The following is an 18715-nucleotide window of genomic DNA, read 5'->3' as shown; positions in this document are numbered from 1 at the left end:
AAAAAAAAAAAAGATGGATGGATGTCTAAGGGACTCCGCACAGGAGCTGGGGTCTGAACTGCTTTATGTTAAATGGTTTAGCTTCCAAAGAGGCATTTTGTCCATGAGTTTTCCTTCTAGGAAAAATGTTGGAGGCATATGTTTGGGGCTGAAAAACAAAAACACTGATATTTTGGTAACATCTCCCAAGGGCATGAACATGTTTTGTTTTAGTGGGTTTGAACACATTTTCACAGTTGGTGGTCTTAAAATTCTGCAAGTCTCTGGGAGATGGGGGAATTCCCAGTTGGTCTAGAAAGGCTTTATTAATGATAAACTACTGTATTTAGGACATTTTGTTACCTAAAGAAAAAAAATCAGCATAATCTTTGCAGAGGCAGGTGGCCCGGGCTTTCCACGTGGGTAGTCAGAAGACCCCTCCGGAGGGTGTTTTTTTGTAGTTGGGTGTATATTAATCCTCCCTTAATAACATATTCTTACTATAACATTTAAAATGCTTGGCAACGGACAAAAGCCCCGTGGGAGAGCGTGTGGTGGATCTCTGTAGGGCCGGAGAGCAGGGCCTTCGGATTCTATTCATTCATCTTCCAGGCCGCTTTGGCTCTTTTCATATTGCAATTGCTTTCCCCGTGAATGACTTCTCTGCCCGCTGCTGTACCGCCCTTCCCAGCTCTTGCTTTAACTTCCCTCAGCTCTTGAAAAGATCCTAAGGAGAATTGGCAGAGGGCTCTAGCATTAAAAACTTGTCTTCCTTTGTTGGCCCCCTTTTGTGGCCCCATGCTGTCTCTTGTTATGCCAAGGCAACTAGAGGGAAGCAGAACCTCATTCTGAATATTAACCCAGACCCCAGCTCTGCAGTTTGTTCTGAAAGCCCCCCAAACACTGAAGAAACCGTCCCCTTGGGCAGTGATGGAGGCCACGTTAGTCAGTTGATACACTTGGTAGTGGGGGAGAGTGACAACCCCCAATGGGAGGATTGTGGGGGGGGGGAACGACTCTTTTTTGAATTCCTTAATAATTTCAAGTTTCAAGTGAAACTTGTCACCATCCTCTTCCTTTAGTAAGGTCAAGCAAAACAGAGCAGATCCGTGTGTGCTTGGTGGTGAAGAATGGTTTCCCTCTTTATGAGATGATATCTGAAAATGTACTTTCCAACACTCCTTGTGGGGTTCAAGATGGTCATAAACCAGAACACCTTGATCACTAGATTAGAGGTCACAATATTGACTGATTAATAATAGCAGTATTTGTCATATGATTGTTAAATGTTTTCTTAATAATTCCTCACTAGTGGCTGGGTGGAGTGGCTCATGCCTGTAATCCTAGCACTCTTCAAGGCGGGTTGATTGCTTGAGCTCAGGAGTTTGAGACCTGCCTAAGCAAGAGTGAGACCCTGTCTCTACTTAAAATAGAAAAAGGAGGCTGAGGCAGGAGGATCATTTGAGCCCAGGCGTGTTTGAGGTTGCTGTGAGCTATGATGCCACAGCACTCTACCAAGCGTGACAAAGTGAAACTCTGTCTTTAAAAAAAAAAGAAATTTCTAACTAGCAAAAATCATACTAAGTGCTGCTATATATACCCTTTTCACCTGTTGTTACATTTTCTCACATTTGCTTTTTGATATTCTACACTCCCCCCCCCCCCCCCCGCCAATATCGGTATACTTGAAGTCATTATAGGGTTAAGGTGCCAACTTTTTTTTTTTTTAATTTAAATTTTTTTTTTTTTGAGACAGAGTCTTACTATGTTGCACTCAGTAGAGTGCTGTAGCATCACAGCTCACAGCAACCTCCAGTTCTTGGGCTTAAGTGATTCTCTTGCCTCAGCCTCCCAAGTAGCTGGGACCACAGGTGCCTGCCACAATGCCTGGTTGTTTTTGTTGTTGTTGTTGCCATTGTTGTTTAGCTGGCCCTGGTGAGGTTTTTTATTTTTTATTATATTATCTCCTTTAATTGTTAACTTTTGCTTTCATAAAAATTTCATTACATTTAAGAGCAATTTGTAGGTTTGGTTTTTCTCATATGGAAGTTTCTGACAATGGCCTAGAGAGAAATTATAGCCAATATATAGAAAATTAGTTTTCCTGTAGCCAAATAATTTTTTTTTTTTTTTTTTTTTGCAAAGCTGCAACAGAGTGTCAAGCTGTTGCCCTGAGTAGAGTGCCATGGTATCACAGCTCACAGCAACCTCAAACTCTTGGGCTTAAGTGATTCTCTTGCCTTAGCTTCCCAAGGAGCTAGGACTACAGGCGACCACCACAACGCCCTGCTATTTTTTGGTTGTACTCGTCATCGTTGTTTGGCAGGCTCAGGCTGGATTTGAACCCTCCAGCTCCAGTGTGTGTGGCTGACACCCTAGCCACTTGAGCTACAGGCACTGAGTCTGTAGCCAAATAATTTTAAAAAGCCAAGTTTGTAGGGCAGTGCCTTTGGATCAGTGAGTAGGGTGCTGAGTGTGGTAGGTTCAAACCCGGCCCCAGCCAAACTGCAACAAAAAATAGCCAGGCATTGTGGCGGACGCCTGTAGTTCCAGCTACTCGGGAGACTGAGGCAAGAGAATCACCTAAGAGCTGGAGGTTGCTGTGAGCTGTGATGCTACTGCACTACAAAGTGAGACTCCCCTGGTGAGGTTCTAACCTGCCAGCCCTGGTATACTTGGAGTATACCAAGAGTTGGAGGTTGCTGTGAGCTATGACACCATGGCACTCTACCCAGGGCAAAAAAACCGAAAACAAAAAAACCAAAAAAAACCCCAACTAGATTCACCATATGCACTTTTGGCAGGAATGAATATAGTTTTAAGAATCCCAACGGCACAGATTCTTGTTGAGACTTTGCCAAAGTTTTAGAGGATTTAAGTTAATCAAATTGAAACATTTTAGAACTTATTTTGAGGAAAAAGAATTTTATTTTAAACAATTGAGCCCAAATCACCCTTTATTAACAAGGAACTCACCATAAGAAAGAAGGATGGGTGACAGGCGGTTTTCTTGTTTGTTTTTTTAATAGCTGCTTTGGACATTTTGGATGGTTTTATTTCATTCACAGTGTGTCTAATACCAGCTGTATTAACTTGTAATGCAACTGTCATGGCTTAATAAGAATTTGAAGTATTTTGGCAATAAAATTAGCCGTCTACACAGGAAAGATCTTTTAATTCATTCTTTAAAGAAATATTTGAGACTTGTTCATGTGTCGAGTGTATCAGAGAGTTCTGCATTACAGAGATCAAAAAGGGGAGTCTGGGGTTTCAGGCAAATAACAGTCCACTGAGGTATACAGGCGTATAAACAGATAATGACAAGAAAGTACTACTAATAGTACTTTAGTGGCATGAATATGGTGGCCTTCATAAAGAATGCCCTATTGTTGGCTTTTTTTTTACTTTTTTTTGGAGACATATACTGTTCCCTGGGTAGAGTGTCTTGGCGTAATAGCTCACAGCAACCTCAAACTCTTGGGCTCAAAAGTGATCCCCTTGCCACAGCTTCCCAAGTAGCTGGGACTATAGGCTCCCTCAACAACACCAAGCTAGTTTTTCTATTTTTCGTAGAGACAGGGTCTCACTCTTGCTCAGGCAGGTCTCAAACTCCTGAGCTCAGATTATCTACCTACCTCAGCCAACTAGAGGGCTAGGATTACAGGTATGAGCCACAGTGCTTGGCCAAGTTTTGTATTTCTAGTAGAGACAGGATCTTGCTCTTGCTCTGGCGGGTCTCAAACTCCTGAGCTCAAGCAGTCCAGTGCCTCTACCTCCAAAGTGCTAGGCTTATAGGCCTGAGCCACCGCACTCAGCTCATGGCCCCTTTTTTGACCACTGCATTCCCAGTCTGAGTGTAGTTCCGGGGACTGACAGTAGTTTCTAAGCTTGTGCTCTCTGCCTGGGTTCAAGCATCCTGCTTCCACCTGCCCTTGCCATGTAGACAGAACCCATAAGCTCTCAGCAAATTGAAATCAGAGATAATACATAGTATTAGCATCTACCTTTGAGGGTTGCTGTAAATGTTAACTGTTCATGGGAAGAACTTAGCACTGTGCCTTGGGACTCGGTTCTTGTTGAAGAAAGGTCTGTGCTCATGGTCTCACAGCCAGGGCTGGTGGGTGAATCAGTGGAGCTGTGAGCCAGGGGATATGAGAGCCTTTTGGTGAGGAGTGGAGGATATCTTTCCAGAAGAGGGGACCTGTATCTTGAGTCTTATAGGATGGAAGAGAGCATGCCTGGCTCTGATTTGTGGGGCCCAATGCCATGTTGAAAAATTAGCCCTTTGTTCAGAAATTAGTAAGAATTTCCAGATGGCATTAAACCTGGTGTGGGATCCTTCCGAATACAGAACCTGTGCACATTCCCTGCTGGCGTGCCCAAAAAGAGTTCTCCGAAAAGTGCTTTAAGTGAGCCCAAGACCACAGCCTGTGATGGCTGCAAGTGCAGGCTGCAGACCCCTGGGTTCTAACACCATTTTGTTCTTCCCAAATGGGCTGTGTTTTCTGAGACTCTCCCTCCTGGGAGATCGGCAGGAAAGACCACATGGACCAGGGAGGACCTGAGGCTCTGGAAAAATCCATTCTGTGATCCAGGAATTGGTATATAGTATCAGGGAAAAGGTGGCATTGAGCTGTTTGGGAAAATACTGTTCAAATTAGGAAGCAGGAGGAAAAAAAGCGAAGAGAAACTACCCACCATAAGCCAGCCCCAAGGTGCTGGGTGACGCTTAGTCTGAAAGTTTTAAACAGCCTTTGGAGGTGGAATTTATGGGTGGGGATGTAGAGAAGAAAAACAGTGCCTTCCCTCACCCATGGCTAACTTTATGGCTGAGGCTCCTGTAACAAAAGAGAAGGCCAGTGTCCTGTCTGGGAGGATGTCACCAAGAGGCAGAGCTATGATGTGAATCCGGGCTTGCCTGAATGTGAAAAACGTTCACATTCACATAATAGGTGCCTTTACATTCAGGCACCTATTGTGTGCCAGCCCCAGTATTAAATACATGGCTCCAGAAGCCGTCAAAAGATCTGAGTCATTTGAAAACACATTTTTGGCCCCAAAGAAAGCCTATCAACTCTGCCACCTCCTTGTAAGGTAGACAGAGTGTTGAAAACCGCATGGGGCAATGTTTTCCTATAAGCCAGCAGCTGCTCTTCTACTTGAAACTCACATTTAAACACGATCAGAGACTCCAGAGTGCTTCTTCGAACTTTCTGAGGCTTTATGGTTTTAATTACAGAGCTGTCCTCCCAAATTAATAGCATCCAGTGGCACTGGAAATAAAGCCAAAAGACTCAGCTTTGTTACTCCAAAAGATTTGGCTCGAATCAGGAAAAAATAATTAGCGAGTGAATTATTTCTGTTTATTGAGTGAATTATTTCTGTTTATACTTGCCTTTCCCAGACTACAAGTGTAATTTTAGGGGGTGTGTGCGTATGCGTTTGGGGAGGGGGTCTGCCTCAATTATCACAGGTGGTGAGGGAAAGGGGATTTGCATTTTCACAAGATGAATTCTGTGGGCCTTCATACCAGGGATGCTTTCCCAGACTAACTCTGATCAAGGGCTAAATGAACGGGCAGACAATTAGCCTTGAAAGTACTGCAAACAGAAGCATAATTAACACAATTGCTGATGCTTCTTTCCTGCTGGGGACATCTGGGCCGACCGTTCACCGTAAGTCATAAGCCAAAGATTTATGCAAGAGAGAGAAATTCTTTCTTATCTTTTATCTTTTTCGGGGAGGGGGGTACATATGTGGTGTAAAAAACTGACCTGATATCTTTTCTTTACCACTTCTTTCTTTTTTTAATTAAGTCATTTGTACCTAGATCATTTCCCCCTTATTACTGTATCAGCAATGCTCCTTGCTTACCCTGCCCCAGTTACAGAATTACCCATAACTTCAAGGATCTCACCTCCATTTGAAGATAATCTCCCCCCCCCCCCCAATTTAATTCCAAATTTACTTTGGGCAGTTTTCTACGATTGCAGTTAACGTGACTAAATTTTGAGATCTAAGGAAAGGATGTGAGCCTTTTTCTTTTTTGGAGACGTACTCCATTGGAGTTAATCAGAAGATACAATAGTGTAGGGCAGATGAGTCCATGCATTGAACGTTGTTTAGCTTATACTTCATTATCTAAATGGAAACTCGGTATTCCCAAACACAAATACTGTTTACGTTTTCAAAATATAAACTCTGTTCCAACACGGGAGAACTCGAAAATAGGTTTTACAATTTGGGGAAGAGAAGAGAATTACAGTGACAGACTCCTGCTAAGATCCTTGACAAAAGATCTCAAGAACAGTTCAGTAAGCAAAGAACTCCACTTCCCAAACCGCTCTTGTTGAGATTCAGAGTATCAGCTTGGAGTAGTGTGAGACTTATTTAAAACAGAGTTTGCCACTTTCTCATCCTGTCCCTGCCAGATGCAAAGTTATTTCCGATCCATAATGTTCAGTTTTCTCCTTTCAAAGAATGCAGTTTCACTTTATCACAAATCATTGGTGAACCCATTTACTATTTAAAAATTAACAAAAAAAAGCTCTGAAAAATCTCACTTGCAAATCGCAGTGTTTTCTTCACAAAAGGCATTTTCCTCCCTGCCAGGATGTTCCTCTGCTTCATCATTTTCGACCACTCTAAGCTGGCAAGGCCATTCATATATTTATTTTAAAAGCCTCTGTTGGGTATAAACTTGTTACATTTAAACTTTAGCCTCTTCCCCCAGCCCCCACCCCCTTTTTAAAAAGTTCCCACTATTTTAAACAAAAGCTCCAGGAAGTGGTCGCGATATTTATAATAATCCTTTCAACCCTCGGCCTGTTTTCAAATAACAGCCTTTTCTTTGGCTTTGGGGAATGCAGACAACTCTATTTGAATATGAAAATTTCAACTTTAAACCTCTGAACTCTGCTGGGTCTGCAGAGGCGATTTAATGCCAACCCCAGGAAACGTACACACGGAGCAGAATTTACAACTCATCACTGTCAGAGTTAGATTAGAGTGCGGGTTAAAGAGTAATACATTAACCAGGGTTAGTGCATGGTGATTGCAGCTAGAGAGCTCCAAAAGCCATCAGCCTCCTGCATGAACAGTGAAAAACAGAAGTATCGCTGGAGGTGTTGGGGGTCACAAAATAAGGCCTGCACATGCTAGTGCCCTGGAATTTCTTTAAAAATAGTTTTTGGTTTTATTTTTTTTTTTTTTTGCAGGCTGTTCTGCAGTTTGACTGAATTGTCATGTGCTTGTTTCAACTCAAGGGAAACATCTGGTTTCTCCCTGCCATGTAGACAAACTGCTCTTATTCGGAAGCTGTCATCCATGAAAGGCATGGTTTGGGCTCAATAGGTTTGCTTATGAAAGGCTTGGAGTCCATCCCTACAGAAATAAACAGCCCTCATAATTGGAAGTTGGGTCCCTGTTACAAACTAGACCGAGAGACGTGGAGGGTGGAGTGGTGAAAGCTGAAAGGGATACATTTATTACAAAGACAGATGATGATTTAGGATGTGGCGGGCAGAGAATTTCCACTTAACTTTGGCAAAATATTTCTCAGCCGACTTTTGTAGAGTGGCCACAGATGCCTTTAAAAATCTCAGAACCTAGATGTCGGGGATGGGGAGGTACCGGATTCAGGAGAGAAGAGGGGTCTTTGGGGAAAAGTTCAGAATTCTGTGGCTTTGGTTCTTAGGACACGGCTGGGCTTTCCTGTGCATTCTGCAAAGAAGAACTTCCCTTCTGGACCAGCTATGTAATTTGTGGGGCCCAGTGCAAGATGAAAATGTGGGTCCCCTTGTTCAGTAATTACTAAGAGTTTTAAGATGGTAGCACTAAAGCGTTCACCCAAGCAGGGGGCCCATGAGGCCGCTCCCTTTTCCTCCTTAGGATTCTCTGAGGAAGGTGAGGGAGAAAATACCAAATACCAAACAGGCCCTTTGGGAAGTGCCAGCTCCCTTCTCAGTGGGGTGTGGGGCGGCTGCTTTCTGTCCTGTCAGATGGACAGGAGGGCGGCTTCCTGCCCTTTGGAGATTGGTAATCATGACTGTGAAGGTGCTGTTTTTTTCTTTCTCCTGTGTTACTTTGTTAGGAAGACAAGACACTCTGCTAGATTGCTTCTCTGTATCTTGTTCTTCCTTTTTTTTGCAAGAATGTTTGTAGAACACTCACAGCAGTGGTTGTTTTGAGGTTAGCTATTAAGCGTTTTAGGGCTGTTTTCACCATCTTAAGCGCTTTTTTCATTCTGAAAGTCCCTCTCAGCCACTGAATGTGAGTGTGCCTCACTTCTGACTCTGGTCCCTTTTTCTCCTTCCTCTTCTTCCTATCAGCTTGTGAGCTCCTGAGATAGGGGCGTTTTATTCAGAAACTGACAGCCAATTCTAGTGCCTGGCTGGCAAACACCTCCTGGTAAACGTTGGAATATAAATATCAGTGTCTGCTTTCTTTTTTTTTTCCTGCCTGCTGCTTTTTCTCTTTTTTGTTCTTCTGGTTTCACTTGTATTTTCTTATTCAACACCCCTGCCCTCATATGCAGCATCCAGGCCCAGACTACATATTTTTTAATCACCCAAAAATGGCCACGCAGGGCAGGAAATCAAGATTTATGGTCAGCAAGCTGCTTTAGATCTATCGAGTAAGAGATTCTGGGAGTCTTTCTTTGTTGAAGCTGCAAATCTGAGGCTCCCCCCCTAAACAACAACAACAACAACAACAACAACAACAACAACAGAAAACCCCACTGCCTTAGTAATGAGTGCACCATGGTGGCTGAGGAATCTAGGTGACCTCATGGTGGCCTGGCTCCCACTGTCCTTAGGAGGGGCTGGAGCCTGTAGGCTGATGACACGCAGGTACAGTAGGCATGTTTGCAGGAAGGATCAGCCTGCAGGGCTTACTCAGAAACTGCTCTGCAGACACAGTGGGTTAAAGGGGTTTTTGTTGAGGCAGAGCAGATGGGCAGAGAGGCAGAGTTCAAATTAACTGATCATAAATCAGGACTGAGTTGTAGAGGGGAAAGACCAGGGCTGGGCACTTAAAAAATGGTGCTAATTTAAATTATTCTTTTTCTTATTGGGAGAGCAGCCTCATGCGTATTGTAAAATTCAGTACGAATAATTTAGAAAATACATACACACCAGAGAAAAGGTTAAATCTCCCCATATCCCCAGAAAGAATCACTGCCAGTCCTTTCAGTATAGTCCTTTTGATTTTATCCCCCGTCCTGGTGACCTACACACATATACACAGCCCATTATTATTTAATAAGAACGAAAACATGTGCTCCTCTTTGAGTTAGGTTTTAAGAGAAACTTCCAAGTAGGTCCTGAAGACCAGAACACAGGTGTGATTGTTTGGGTCAGGCCAGCAGTATAAATTTGGGTCATAAAACCGAAGACAATGTGTAAATTTATGTTTGGGGAAGTTGGGGCAGGCTCAGGTGAAGGAGAAGTTCATTGGCGCTGAGGGCCATGTTGAATTTACGATCTTCCAGTGATGCCCTGGCGGGCTCTCCAGGCGGAGCCCTGGGTCTGCGCCTGCCTTTGCTGCTGCCCCCTAGTGGAGCAAGAGACGTGGTCCAGGCAGTAAAGAGTCCTGCCCCTTAGCGCCATCCTTCCCATTTCTGGCGGATGTTCTCCAGTTAGTACATTGGCCAAAGCCCCAGGCATAGTGAAACGTGAGCTGCCTGCTCTCAGGGCCCAAGGCACTGGCTGTCGGGCTGAGCTCAATATCATGTTTTATGAAAAGGGTGCTCACTTAGAGGATGAGACACTCCTATTAGCAGAGTCTGGAAGTTCAGCTTGTCACCATCTGTTGGGTGCTTTCTAGAAGTCGGTGATGTTTGTTGTACGCAGATCTTTTAGTGCCAGTTCTACTCACCATTATGTAGGGTAGCCCCAAAGGTGCTGTGCATTGGGGAAAATTGGAAATCTTAGGGAGAACAGGTAGCTCAGTGTACCTTTCTGAGGCCAGGCCCGATGGCTCACATCTATATCCCAGCACTCTAGGAGGCCCGGGAGGGAGGATTGCTTGAGGTTAGTAGAAATCAAGAGCAATCTGAGCAAGAGTGAGACCCCATCTCTACTAAAGATAGAAAAATTAGTCAGGGATTGTGGCGGGTGCCTGTAGTCCCAGCTGCTCGGGAGGCTGAGGCAGGAGGATCATTTGAGCCCAGAAGTTTGAGGTTGCTGTGATTGAAGCTGACAAAACAGCACTCTATCCTGGGTGACAGAGTGACACTCAGTCTAAAAAAAAATGCACCTTTATTTATAAAATATTCATTACAGAATTTTACAAGTTATTCTTTATGTTTTGGGCACCTCTTTCCACTTGCTCATGGAGTCTTCTCTTCCATTCGTGTTAAAAATGGTCCAGAATATGTGGTATCTGTGGTTATGCAATTTTCCTATGGATTGATTTTTTTGGGACACACCGTAATGACAGAGTTTAATGAAGTACAAAAATCAAATCTGATCTTGTGGTTTCTATTAAAGATATTTGTTTTGATAGGAATGACTTGAATTAATTTGGAAAATCTCAGTGGTGGTGATTTTTTTTTTTTTTTTTTTGAGACAGAGCCTCAAGTTGTCACCCTGCGTAGAGTGCCATGGTATCACAGCTCATGGCAACTTCCAACTCCTGGGCTCAAGCGAGTCACCTGCCTCTGCCTCGCAAGTAGCTAGGACTACAGGCGCCCACCACAATGCCCAGCTATTTTTTGGTTGCAGCTGTCGTTGTTGTTTGGCAGGCCCAGGCTCAGGTGTATGTAGCTGGCACCTTAGCTGCTTGAGCCACAGGCGCCAAACCAAATTATTTTAATAGTACATGGCATTTAATTATGTTAAAAGTGTAAGATGTGAGAAATTGTAAAAATCTGGAGTTGTACACTTAGATTCTTTTTTCTTTTTTTTTTTTTTTTGAGACAGAGTCTCACTATATGACCCTCAGTGGAGTGCTGTGATGTCACAGCTCACAGCAACCTCAGATTCTTGGGCTTAAGCGATTCTCTTGTCTCGGCCTCCCAGGTAGCTAGGACTATAGGTGCCTGCCACAATGCCTGGCTATTTTTTCGTTGTAGTTGTCATTGTTATTTGGCAGGCCTGGGCTGGGTTCGAGCCCACCCAACTCTGGTGTATGTGGCTGGTGCCCCAACTGCTGAGCTACAGGTGCCAAGCCTCTTTTTTTTTTTTTTAAAGATAGAGTCTCATTTTGTTGCCCAAACTAGAATGCTGTTTTGTCAGCCTTACTCATAGCAACCTAAAATCTCTGTGTTCAAGTCCTCCTCCTTCCTTACCTCCCCAAGTCCCTGGGACTATAAGTGCCTGCCACAATGCCCAGCTAATTTTTCAACTTTTAGTAGAGCTGTTTTGGTTCCAGTTCCAACTCTTGAGCTCAAGGGATCCTCCTGCCTCAGTCTCACACAGAGTGCTTGGATTATAGGCATGAGCCACTGTGCTTGGCCTATACTCAGATTATTTCATAAGTACCTTTTAAGTTCTTTATAAGCTAAAGAAATTAAAGCAGGAAATCATGGGGTACAAACACTGCATGTTTACTGAATGAGTAGAAAAACAGAGAATGCCGGATTCCAGGTACTCAGTTCAGACTGGAGTGGTGGCTCACACCTGTAATCCTAGCACTCTGGGAGGCTGAGGCAGGAGGATCGCTTGAACCCAGGAGTTTGAGGTTGCTGTGTACTATGATGATGCCACTGCACTCTAGCTCGTGCGACAGAGCAAGGTCAGGGTCACTATTATTATTTCTCATCTCACTTGCCTGAATCTGTAAGTTAAATGGGACTATTATGAGATTCCAATAACGTAAAGATTTTGCAGTGTTGTGTCCTTGTGTGAGAACTGGGCCTGTTGTTGGAATAAAAGCCCCCCTTCCTCCCCAGGTTGCTGATAGTGTGTAGGCCGCTTGGCCTAACCAGCCACATCTACCTTTATCTCCCTGTTGCCCGCTCTCTGCACGATGTTGCAGGTCTTGCTGGGAAGTTCCTGCCCCTGGCTGTGTGCGTGCCGTCTGCCTCTCCCGCCATGTTCTCCCATCTCATGCCTCCTTGTCATCTGCTCTGGGTAACCACAGTGTCCTTCCTCAGGCTGATCCTGGCCTCAGCTCTTCTCGGAGTATGTTGATGCCCACCCCTCTCATTCACCACCTCTGTTCATTCATTATTTGTTTATTCCCACCCCTGGAATTGGAGTTCCTTGTATCCCCACCCCAGCCCTTAGAATACCTGGAAACAGCAGGCATTTGGTATACCTTGCTGACATCTTGAGTGAATGGTCAGGTGCCTTTCATATGGTGGGCAGGGTTCTAGGTCCTCCGTAGCAGGGGAATATTTCCCCCCTTTAACCCCAGGCTCACTGCCATTGTTTCATAGGCTTTTTACACTAACAGCATCTATCTGGCAACTGCAGCCCATGGACCAAATTCAGCCCTCTCTGTGTGACCTCTGTATGACCTGAGAACTAAGAATGTTTTTTATATTTTATTTATTAATTTATTTATCTTTTTTAAGAGATGAGGTTTTGCTGTATCGCCCAGGCTAGAGTGCAGTGGCTCAAACACAGCTCACTGCAGCCTTGAACTCCTGGGCTCAGGCAATCCTCCTCCCCCAGCCTCCCAAGTAGCTGGGACTATCAGTGTGCATCACCATGCCAGGCTCATTTTAATTTTTTTTTTTTTGTAGATTCAGGGTCTCGCTACGTTGCCCAGGCTGGTCTTGAACTCGTCTGTGCTCAAGCGATCCTACCACCTTGGCCTTCCAAAGTGCTGGGATTGCAGATGTGAACCACTGTGCCTGGCTATGTTTTATTTTATTTATGTGTAATATAAATGTACAATAGACTTTTAGTTATTTTGGGAGAAGTGGTCGAAAGGGTTGAGCACATTGCCTCTTGGCCTACAAAACCTAAACCGGTCCCTACCTGGCCCTTTACAGAACAAGCTCTCCCACGGCTGTGCCAGACTGGGAGCTTTTTTGAGAATGTGCAGACCACGTTACATCTTTGATTCCCCAGGAAGTGACAGCCAGGTGTTTTGAGTTGAATTGGACTTCGCCATCTTTATCCAAACTATGGAGTCAGACATGGGTGTGCGTGTGGCGATGGGATGCTCTACCTCTGAGAATTTAGGAGAAGGGAAAACTGTGCGGGCCTGTCTTCCTCAGCTGAAGCCCGGTGATGACAGTACCTTCCTATGTGAGCTCTTGCGAAGTTTAAATGAAGCCGTCAACATCTGTACAACGCTTGGCACAGAATTATCATTTAGTGTTAGTTTCCATTGTTTATTTGGATCAGCATCCAGTAAAAATATTACAATTTGATCATAGTCCTATAAACCAAACTATATAAAAATTACAAAGTAAAAAGTAAATTAGTCAGGTGGGATTAGCTTCTTCACTTTCGGTGGGGTCGAAAATTAAGAGTTGACTTTTTCCTTCGTGGTCTGACTCTTAATTTTCTTCCCCAATTCTGTACGTGTGGTTCCCCTCCCCAGGCCGGGCTGAATGAAATCTCTTACAGTGCTGATTTAGAAAAGCTTCTAAGTCACGGTTAAGACATGACCTTTCCTGAAGGGCATGAGCTATTCCAGTGCCCCATGTGAAGTGGAGATTTCATTTCTGGCCCGGTAGCTCCCCCAGGTGAACATTTTTCTTAGAGAGCAGGAGATAATGATGTCGAGGATGGTGGCTCATGCTTCAGGGTGTGCTGGTTTTGCGAGCTGGGTGCTCTCTAAAGACACGGTGGATTGAAATGAAGACCGTGATGTATCGCAAACCTATTGCTTTGCAGGGACGGTCAAAGTGAAGAGTTCCAGCATCCAAGTTGGAGATCTCATCATTGTTGAAAAGGTGGGTGGAACCTGGACGCTGGTTAATGTGTGTGTGTGTGCGCGTGTGTATAGGAAGCCTTTGCCATCACTCTCAGATCTTAATGTGGTAGACAGATGGAACGATGCATTTTGGGAGTTTGTCCCACAACATTGCCTGGGGAGAAACATCTCTTTCCTGTGAGAGAGGGAGAGAGAGACATACGCACAGTATTTTTCCAGTGTTTGTGGGTCTTGATGAGCCAGAAATCCTGCTTACAAACACAAGTACAAGTTTTGATTTCCTGTTTGATGTTTTGTTGGGTTTGGGGATTTTTTTAAAAAAGTATCATAAAATCTTTCCTGGAAGTCTGCTTGCTACGTAGACACTTAAATAAATTTATCTAATTTACCTTTTGGGTGATTTTAGCCTGCACGTTCTGACTTCACCACTGTGCTCGTTTGCCATTTTATGGGGATCAGGGGTTAAGTGTAACATGAGACTAGTAAAAAAGCCCAAAATGCCTGTTTAAAAATAGCAGGGTCAACATGTTTGTGACTTCGGCAAACACTCCTCTCTCTCTCTCTCTCTCTCTCTTACTGTTTATATTTGAAATGTATTAGATTGGTGGCGGGTAGTGGCCCTGGAGAGTTTTGGGGTAACACTTGATTAGAAAAGGATTGCATCTTAACTTGTTTCTGTATGAATTAAACTGCTCTTGTTCCGAAGGATTAAATCCAAAAACTCAAAGTTGATTTGAGGTGAGGTGAAACCCTTTGGGTGGCACCTCAAAAGGACTGCAAGGGCCCCCCGTGTTATCAGATACTTTTCTGTTCATAATTAAAGGTGGAGGCAGAACTGCTCCTGGCTTCCTTCTTTTTAAAAGAACGGCTTCTATTGCTTCTCACTTCCTATTAAAATCTCACTAAAAAGCCAAACAGCAACCTGGAGAATTGGTACAAGCAGAAGGTGTAAGCCGAGGGTCTGTCTAAAAGTGTCAGAAGGCAGCCTGGGTGAGAGGGAGGCAGAGGCCTGTGTCCTTGGGCTGGGATTTCAGGAGGTAATGGTTGGATTCGCCAGAAAACTCCGATGTTCTCTTTCCAAGATAAGATCTCCATAGGGAATGAGTGCTGTAGCAGCCTGTAGGACTTTTCAGATTCAAAACACAATAAATTCTCAAATCTGTCTTTGACAAAGGCAGAAACTGAAACGAGGGTCTTGGCCACTCCCCTTCCCCTGTGGGTCTTGGCCGCTCCCCTTCCCCTCCGAGGGTTCGAGAGTTCGAGGTTTGGGGGCAGAAGCCCTGCACACGGGTAACGTCAGTAACAGTCCTTCTTTTCATAACACAGAACCAGCGGGTCCCTGCTGACATGATCTTCCTGAGGACATCAGAAAAAAACGGTAAGCATCTGAGATCAATTTGGAAAATAACCATTAACTTTTCAGTGGTCATCTGGCAAAAAAAATCATTTGAAAATGCAACAGAAGTAGATTATCATTTTGGAGCTGCAGGGGTGAATCAAAAGCATCTTTTTTAATAGACCTGTTTTTTACAAAAGTGTTTTTGGTGCTTGCAGGTTCCTCACATTGCTTGTGTCTTATGCAGTGAACACAGAGCCTTATGGATTGGGGTCCTTGATAAGCTCTTGATTTCTTAAATTAATAAAAAGAAATTACCAATGTCCTACCTTAATAGACGCACTGTGGGTTGGCCAGGTCGAGAAACTAGCCCAGGATCCCACTGTGAGCAGAGGGTGGAGTAAGGTGAACTCAGATCTCTCTGACCCCAGAGCTTAGGAAGAAGGGGGAAGTAGTGTATTTATTTTCCCATGTGGTCACTGGCCATTGCTTGGCTGCTCTTACAGGGGCCACGGGAGGTGTCACCCCAAACTGCAGGGTCAGGGTCCTTGAAGCGCAGGTGACCACATGGTACCTGACTTTCTTCTGCAGGGTCTTGCTTCTTGCGGACGGATCAGCTGGACGGGGAGACAGACTGGAAGCTACGCCTTCCCGTGGCCTGCACGCAGAGGCTGCCCACGGCTGCCGTGAGTAGCTTCCCCCATAGAAGCCACCAGCAACCTGCCCTAGCAGGGCTCTCAAACTCGGGCGCCCTCAGGGGCCCAACCGGAAGGCCAGCTGTGCAGTGGGGTTGAAGGGGGAGCACGGGGTCCTGGAGAGCCTTGGGCACTGGTTGACTCACACTCATGTGGCCAGGCTGAATGTGGACCCTGTGTGCAGGGAGTAAGCTCTTTCAAGAGAAGCTCAAAACTGTGGGAGGCCTTATCAAGGTACCTTGCAAATTGTTAAAAGGTAGGTCAGAGAATGTCACTCCTCAGCTCAGAACCTCCAGAGGGGAGGAGAGGAGGGAACAATCCAACCTAATGGGCACTGTGAAGGCTATTTGGGTGACAGGCACACCGACAGCCAGGACTCAGGAAATATAAAGATGATTCATGTAGCCCTAAAACATTTGTCACCCCTTAATATTTTGAAATTAAAAAAAGAAGAAGAATACGAAGGTTGGGGGCTGGGGTAAAATGAGCTGGTTTGAATGTGTCCACCAGCGTTCACGTGTTGAAAACTTAGCAGTGTTGGGAGGCGGAGACTGATTAGAGGTGATCAGATCTCAAGAGTTCTGTCCTCACAAATAGATTAATGTCATTAACACTGGAGTTAGTGAGTGCTCACAAGAGTGGGTTTGTTCTAAGAGCAAATCTGGCTGATGCCTGTAATCCTAGCACTCTGCGAGGCCGTGGCAGGTGGATTGCCCTGAGCTCACGGGTTCAAGACCAGACTGAGCCAGAGTGAGACCTTGTTTCTAAAAATAGCCAGATGTCGTGGCAGCTACCTGTAGTCCCAGCTATTTGGGAGGCTGAGGCAGGAGAATCGCTTGAGTCTGAGAGGTTGAGGCTGCTGTGAGCTACGAGGCTACGGCACTCTATCGAGGGTGACAGAGTGAGACACTGTCTGCAAAAAAAAAAAGAACAAATCTGGTCCCCTCTTTCTCACGTGCTCGAGCCCTCTCTTGCCGTCTGCCTGGTGCCATGGGATGACATAGCATGAAGGCCATCTCCAGAGGTCAGCGCCATGTTCTTGGACTTTCTAGCCTCCAGAACCGTGAGAAATACGTTTCTTTTCTTTATTTAAAAACAAAGCAAAATAAAACCTTCCAAAAGCCAGGTACAGTGATATAAGAATGTAGTCCCAGCTACTTGAGAGGCTGAGGTGGGAGGTTTGTTGGAGGCCAGGAGTTCAGGGCTACAGTGACTTGTGATTGTGCCTATTAAATCGCCACTGCACTCCAGCCTGGGCAGCATAGTGAGACCCCCTTCTCTAAAATAAATAAAGTAAAATAACCCTCCAGATGCTTTTCTTCTTCTGGAGGATCGGTTCTGCAGCGCTAGCTCTCACCTTCAGCCTCCAGGACTTGTCTCTGCTGAGACTCCGACCTCAGCAGGTGGCCCTCTGCCCACCGGCCTCTTTGGAGGATGTACCTCTGCTTCTCGGTATCTGCTCCTGTCCTTTGCTGCACCTGTCGACCCTAACGCCTGCCTGGCTGGGTGTCTCTGGTGCTCCCTTGAGCTTTTAACATGTGCCTCTTTATCAGAGAGGTGTTTTCCGACCGCCCACTCCTTCCTCCCCACTCCGCTCAAGGCAGTGCCCTCGTGAGTGGGGACGCTCATTCCATGAGTGGGACGTGGCAGCTGCTGCTGTGCTCACCTCATGCGGAGTGAGGCTGCTCCTCACTGCATTCCCTGAGGGAGGCGCGGGCAGGTGAAAGTTCCATGTCTCGATGGAGCTGACATAACAATAAATGTGACCACAGAGCTAACGTTTTTCATGGCTAATAAAGAGTGAAATCGCACCATTATTACTGTTAATGTTTAATTCAGGAACTCTAGAGCAGTAGGTTTCTAACTCTAGTCCAGGGGCCCCTGGCAACTTTCAGAAGGCGTCATCAGGCCTGTGAGCTGGAGCTGGCCTAGCACGGGGGCTCTGATTGTGTCTGGGGAGTCAGGTTTTACTTCCTGGGCAGAGTTCTCCAGAGAGAGCTTCCTGATTCTCAACACGCTTTGAAGAATCCCCTCCAGAGACAGAGCAGAAGAGCCTGGGTGTGAAGACACCGGCATGCTCCACTGCACAGGTGGAGCTGCGTGTTACGGTGTCCGGTGTGTGCTTTGGAAGTGCTGCCCAGGTGGTTCAGGAAACACTCACTTTGCCTCTTGTCTGGCCTAGGCCTGGGCCAGGATTCAGAGGAAGGTGAGCTGCTGTAGTCTCTATTGTCAGAGGCCTCTCAGTCTCTGCTCTGTGGGACTCTGAGCTGGGAGCAGCATTTTAACAAAATTTTTGATTGTAAGGAATAAATGAAAAGGTTACCTGATTAATACACAATGTGTTTTTTTTTTTTTGGAGACAAAGTCTCACTTTGTGCCCCAGGTAGAGTGCTGAGGCATCATAGCTCACAGCAACCTCAAACTCTTAGGCTCAAGTGTTTCTCTTGCTTTAGCCTCCTGAGTAACTAGAACTATAGCACCTACCTGACGCCTGGCTAGAGTTTTTATTTTTATCAGAGACAGATCTTGCTCTTGCTTGGGTTGGTCTCAAACTTCTCAACACAAGTGACCCACCCACCTTAGCCTCCCAGAGTGCTAGAATTAACGGGTGTGAGCCACCATGCCCAGCCAATACACAAATATATTCTTATTAAAAAAACAAAACAAAACACCCTCAAAACCATAGGGAAAGCTATGGAAGAAAAAGTGAAAAGTCTTGAGGTAGAGGCTTCTACCTCAAATCTTATCTTCTTCCCTGAGAGGATTGTGTGAGGTCAGCAGTGGTCTTTCCAGATCTTTCTCAGTGCATTTATAAATGTACAAATGCGGACTTGTGTGTGGGTTGTGCTTTTTTTTTTTTTTTTTT

The 18715-nt window shown here is 45.1% G+C and overlaps 1 protein-coding gene across 1 annotated transcript in view; it reads left to right on the top strand.

The window, feature by feature from the left end:
* ATP9A (ATPase phospholipid transporting 9A (putative)) overlaps positions 1–18715 on the top strand; it is a 118323-nt gene that overhangs the window by 29356 nt on the left and 70252 nt on the right. The window contains exons 5-7 of the mRNA XM_003787704.3: positions 13779–13837; positions 15145–15196; positions 15746–15840. Of these exons, the coding sequence (XP_003787752.1) occupies positions 13779–13837; positions 15145–15196; positions 15746–15840 (206 nt within the window). The remainder of the gene's footprint in view (positions 1–13778; positions 13838–15144; positions 15197–15745; positions 15841–18715) is intronic.

The sequence above is a fragment of the Otolemur garnettii genome, unplaced genomic scaffold, assembly GCF_000181295.1.
Source record: "Otolemur garnettii isolate 467f Iridium unplaced genomic scaffold, OtoGar3 scaffold00023, whole genome shotgun sequence".
NCBI lineage: Eukaryota > Metazoa > Chordata > Mammalia > Primates > Galagidae > Otolemur > Otolemur garnettii.
Note: the sequence above shows the minus strand (reverse complement) of the source record. Positions and strands in the feature narration are given on the sequence as shown.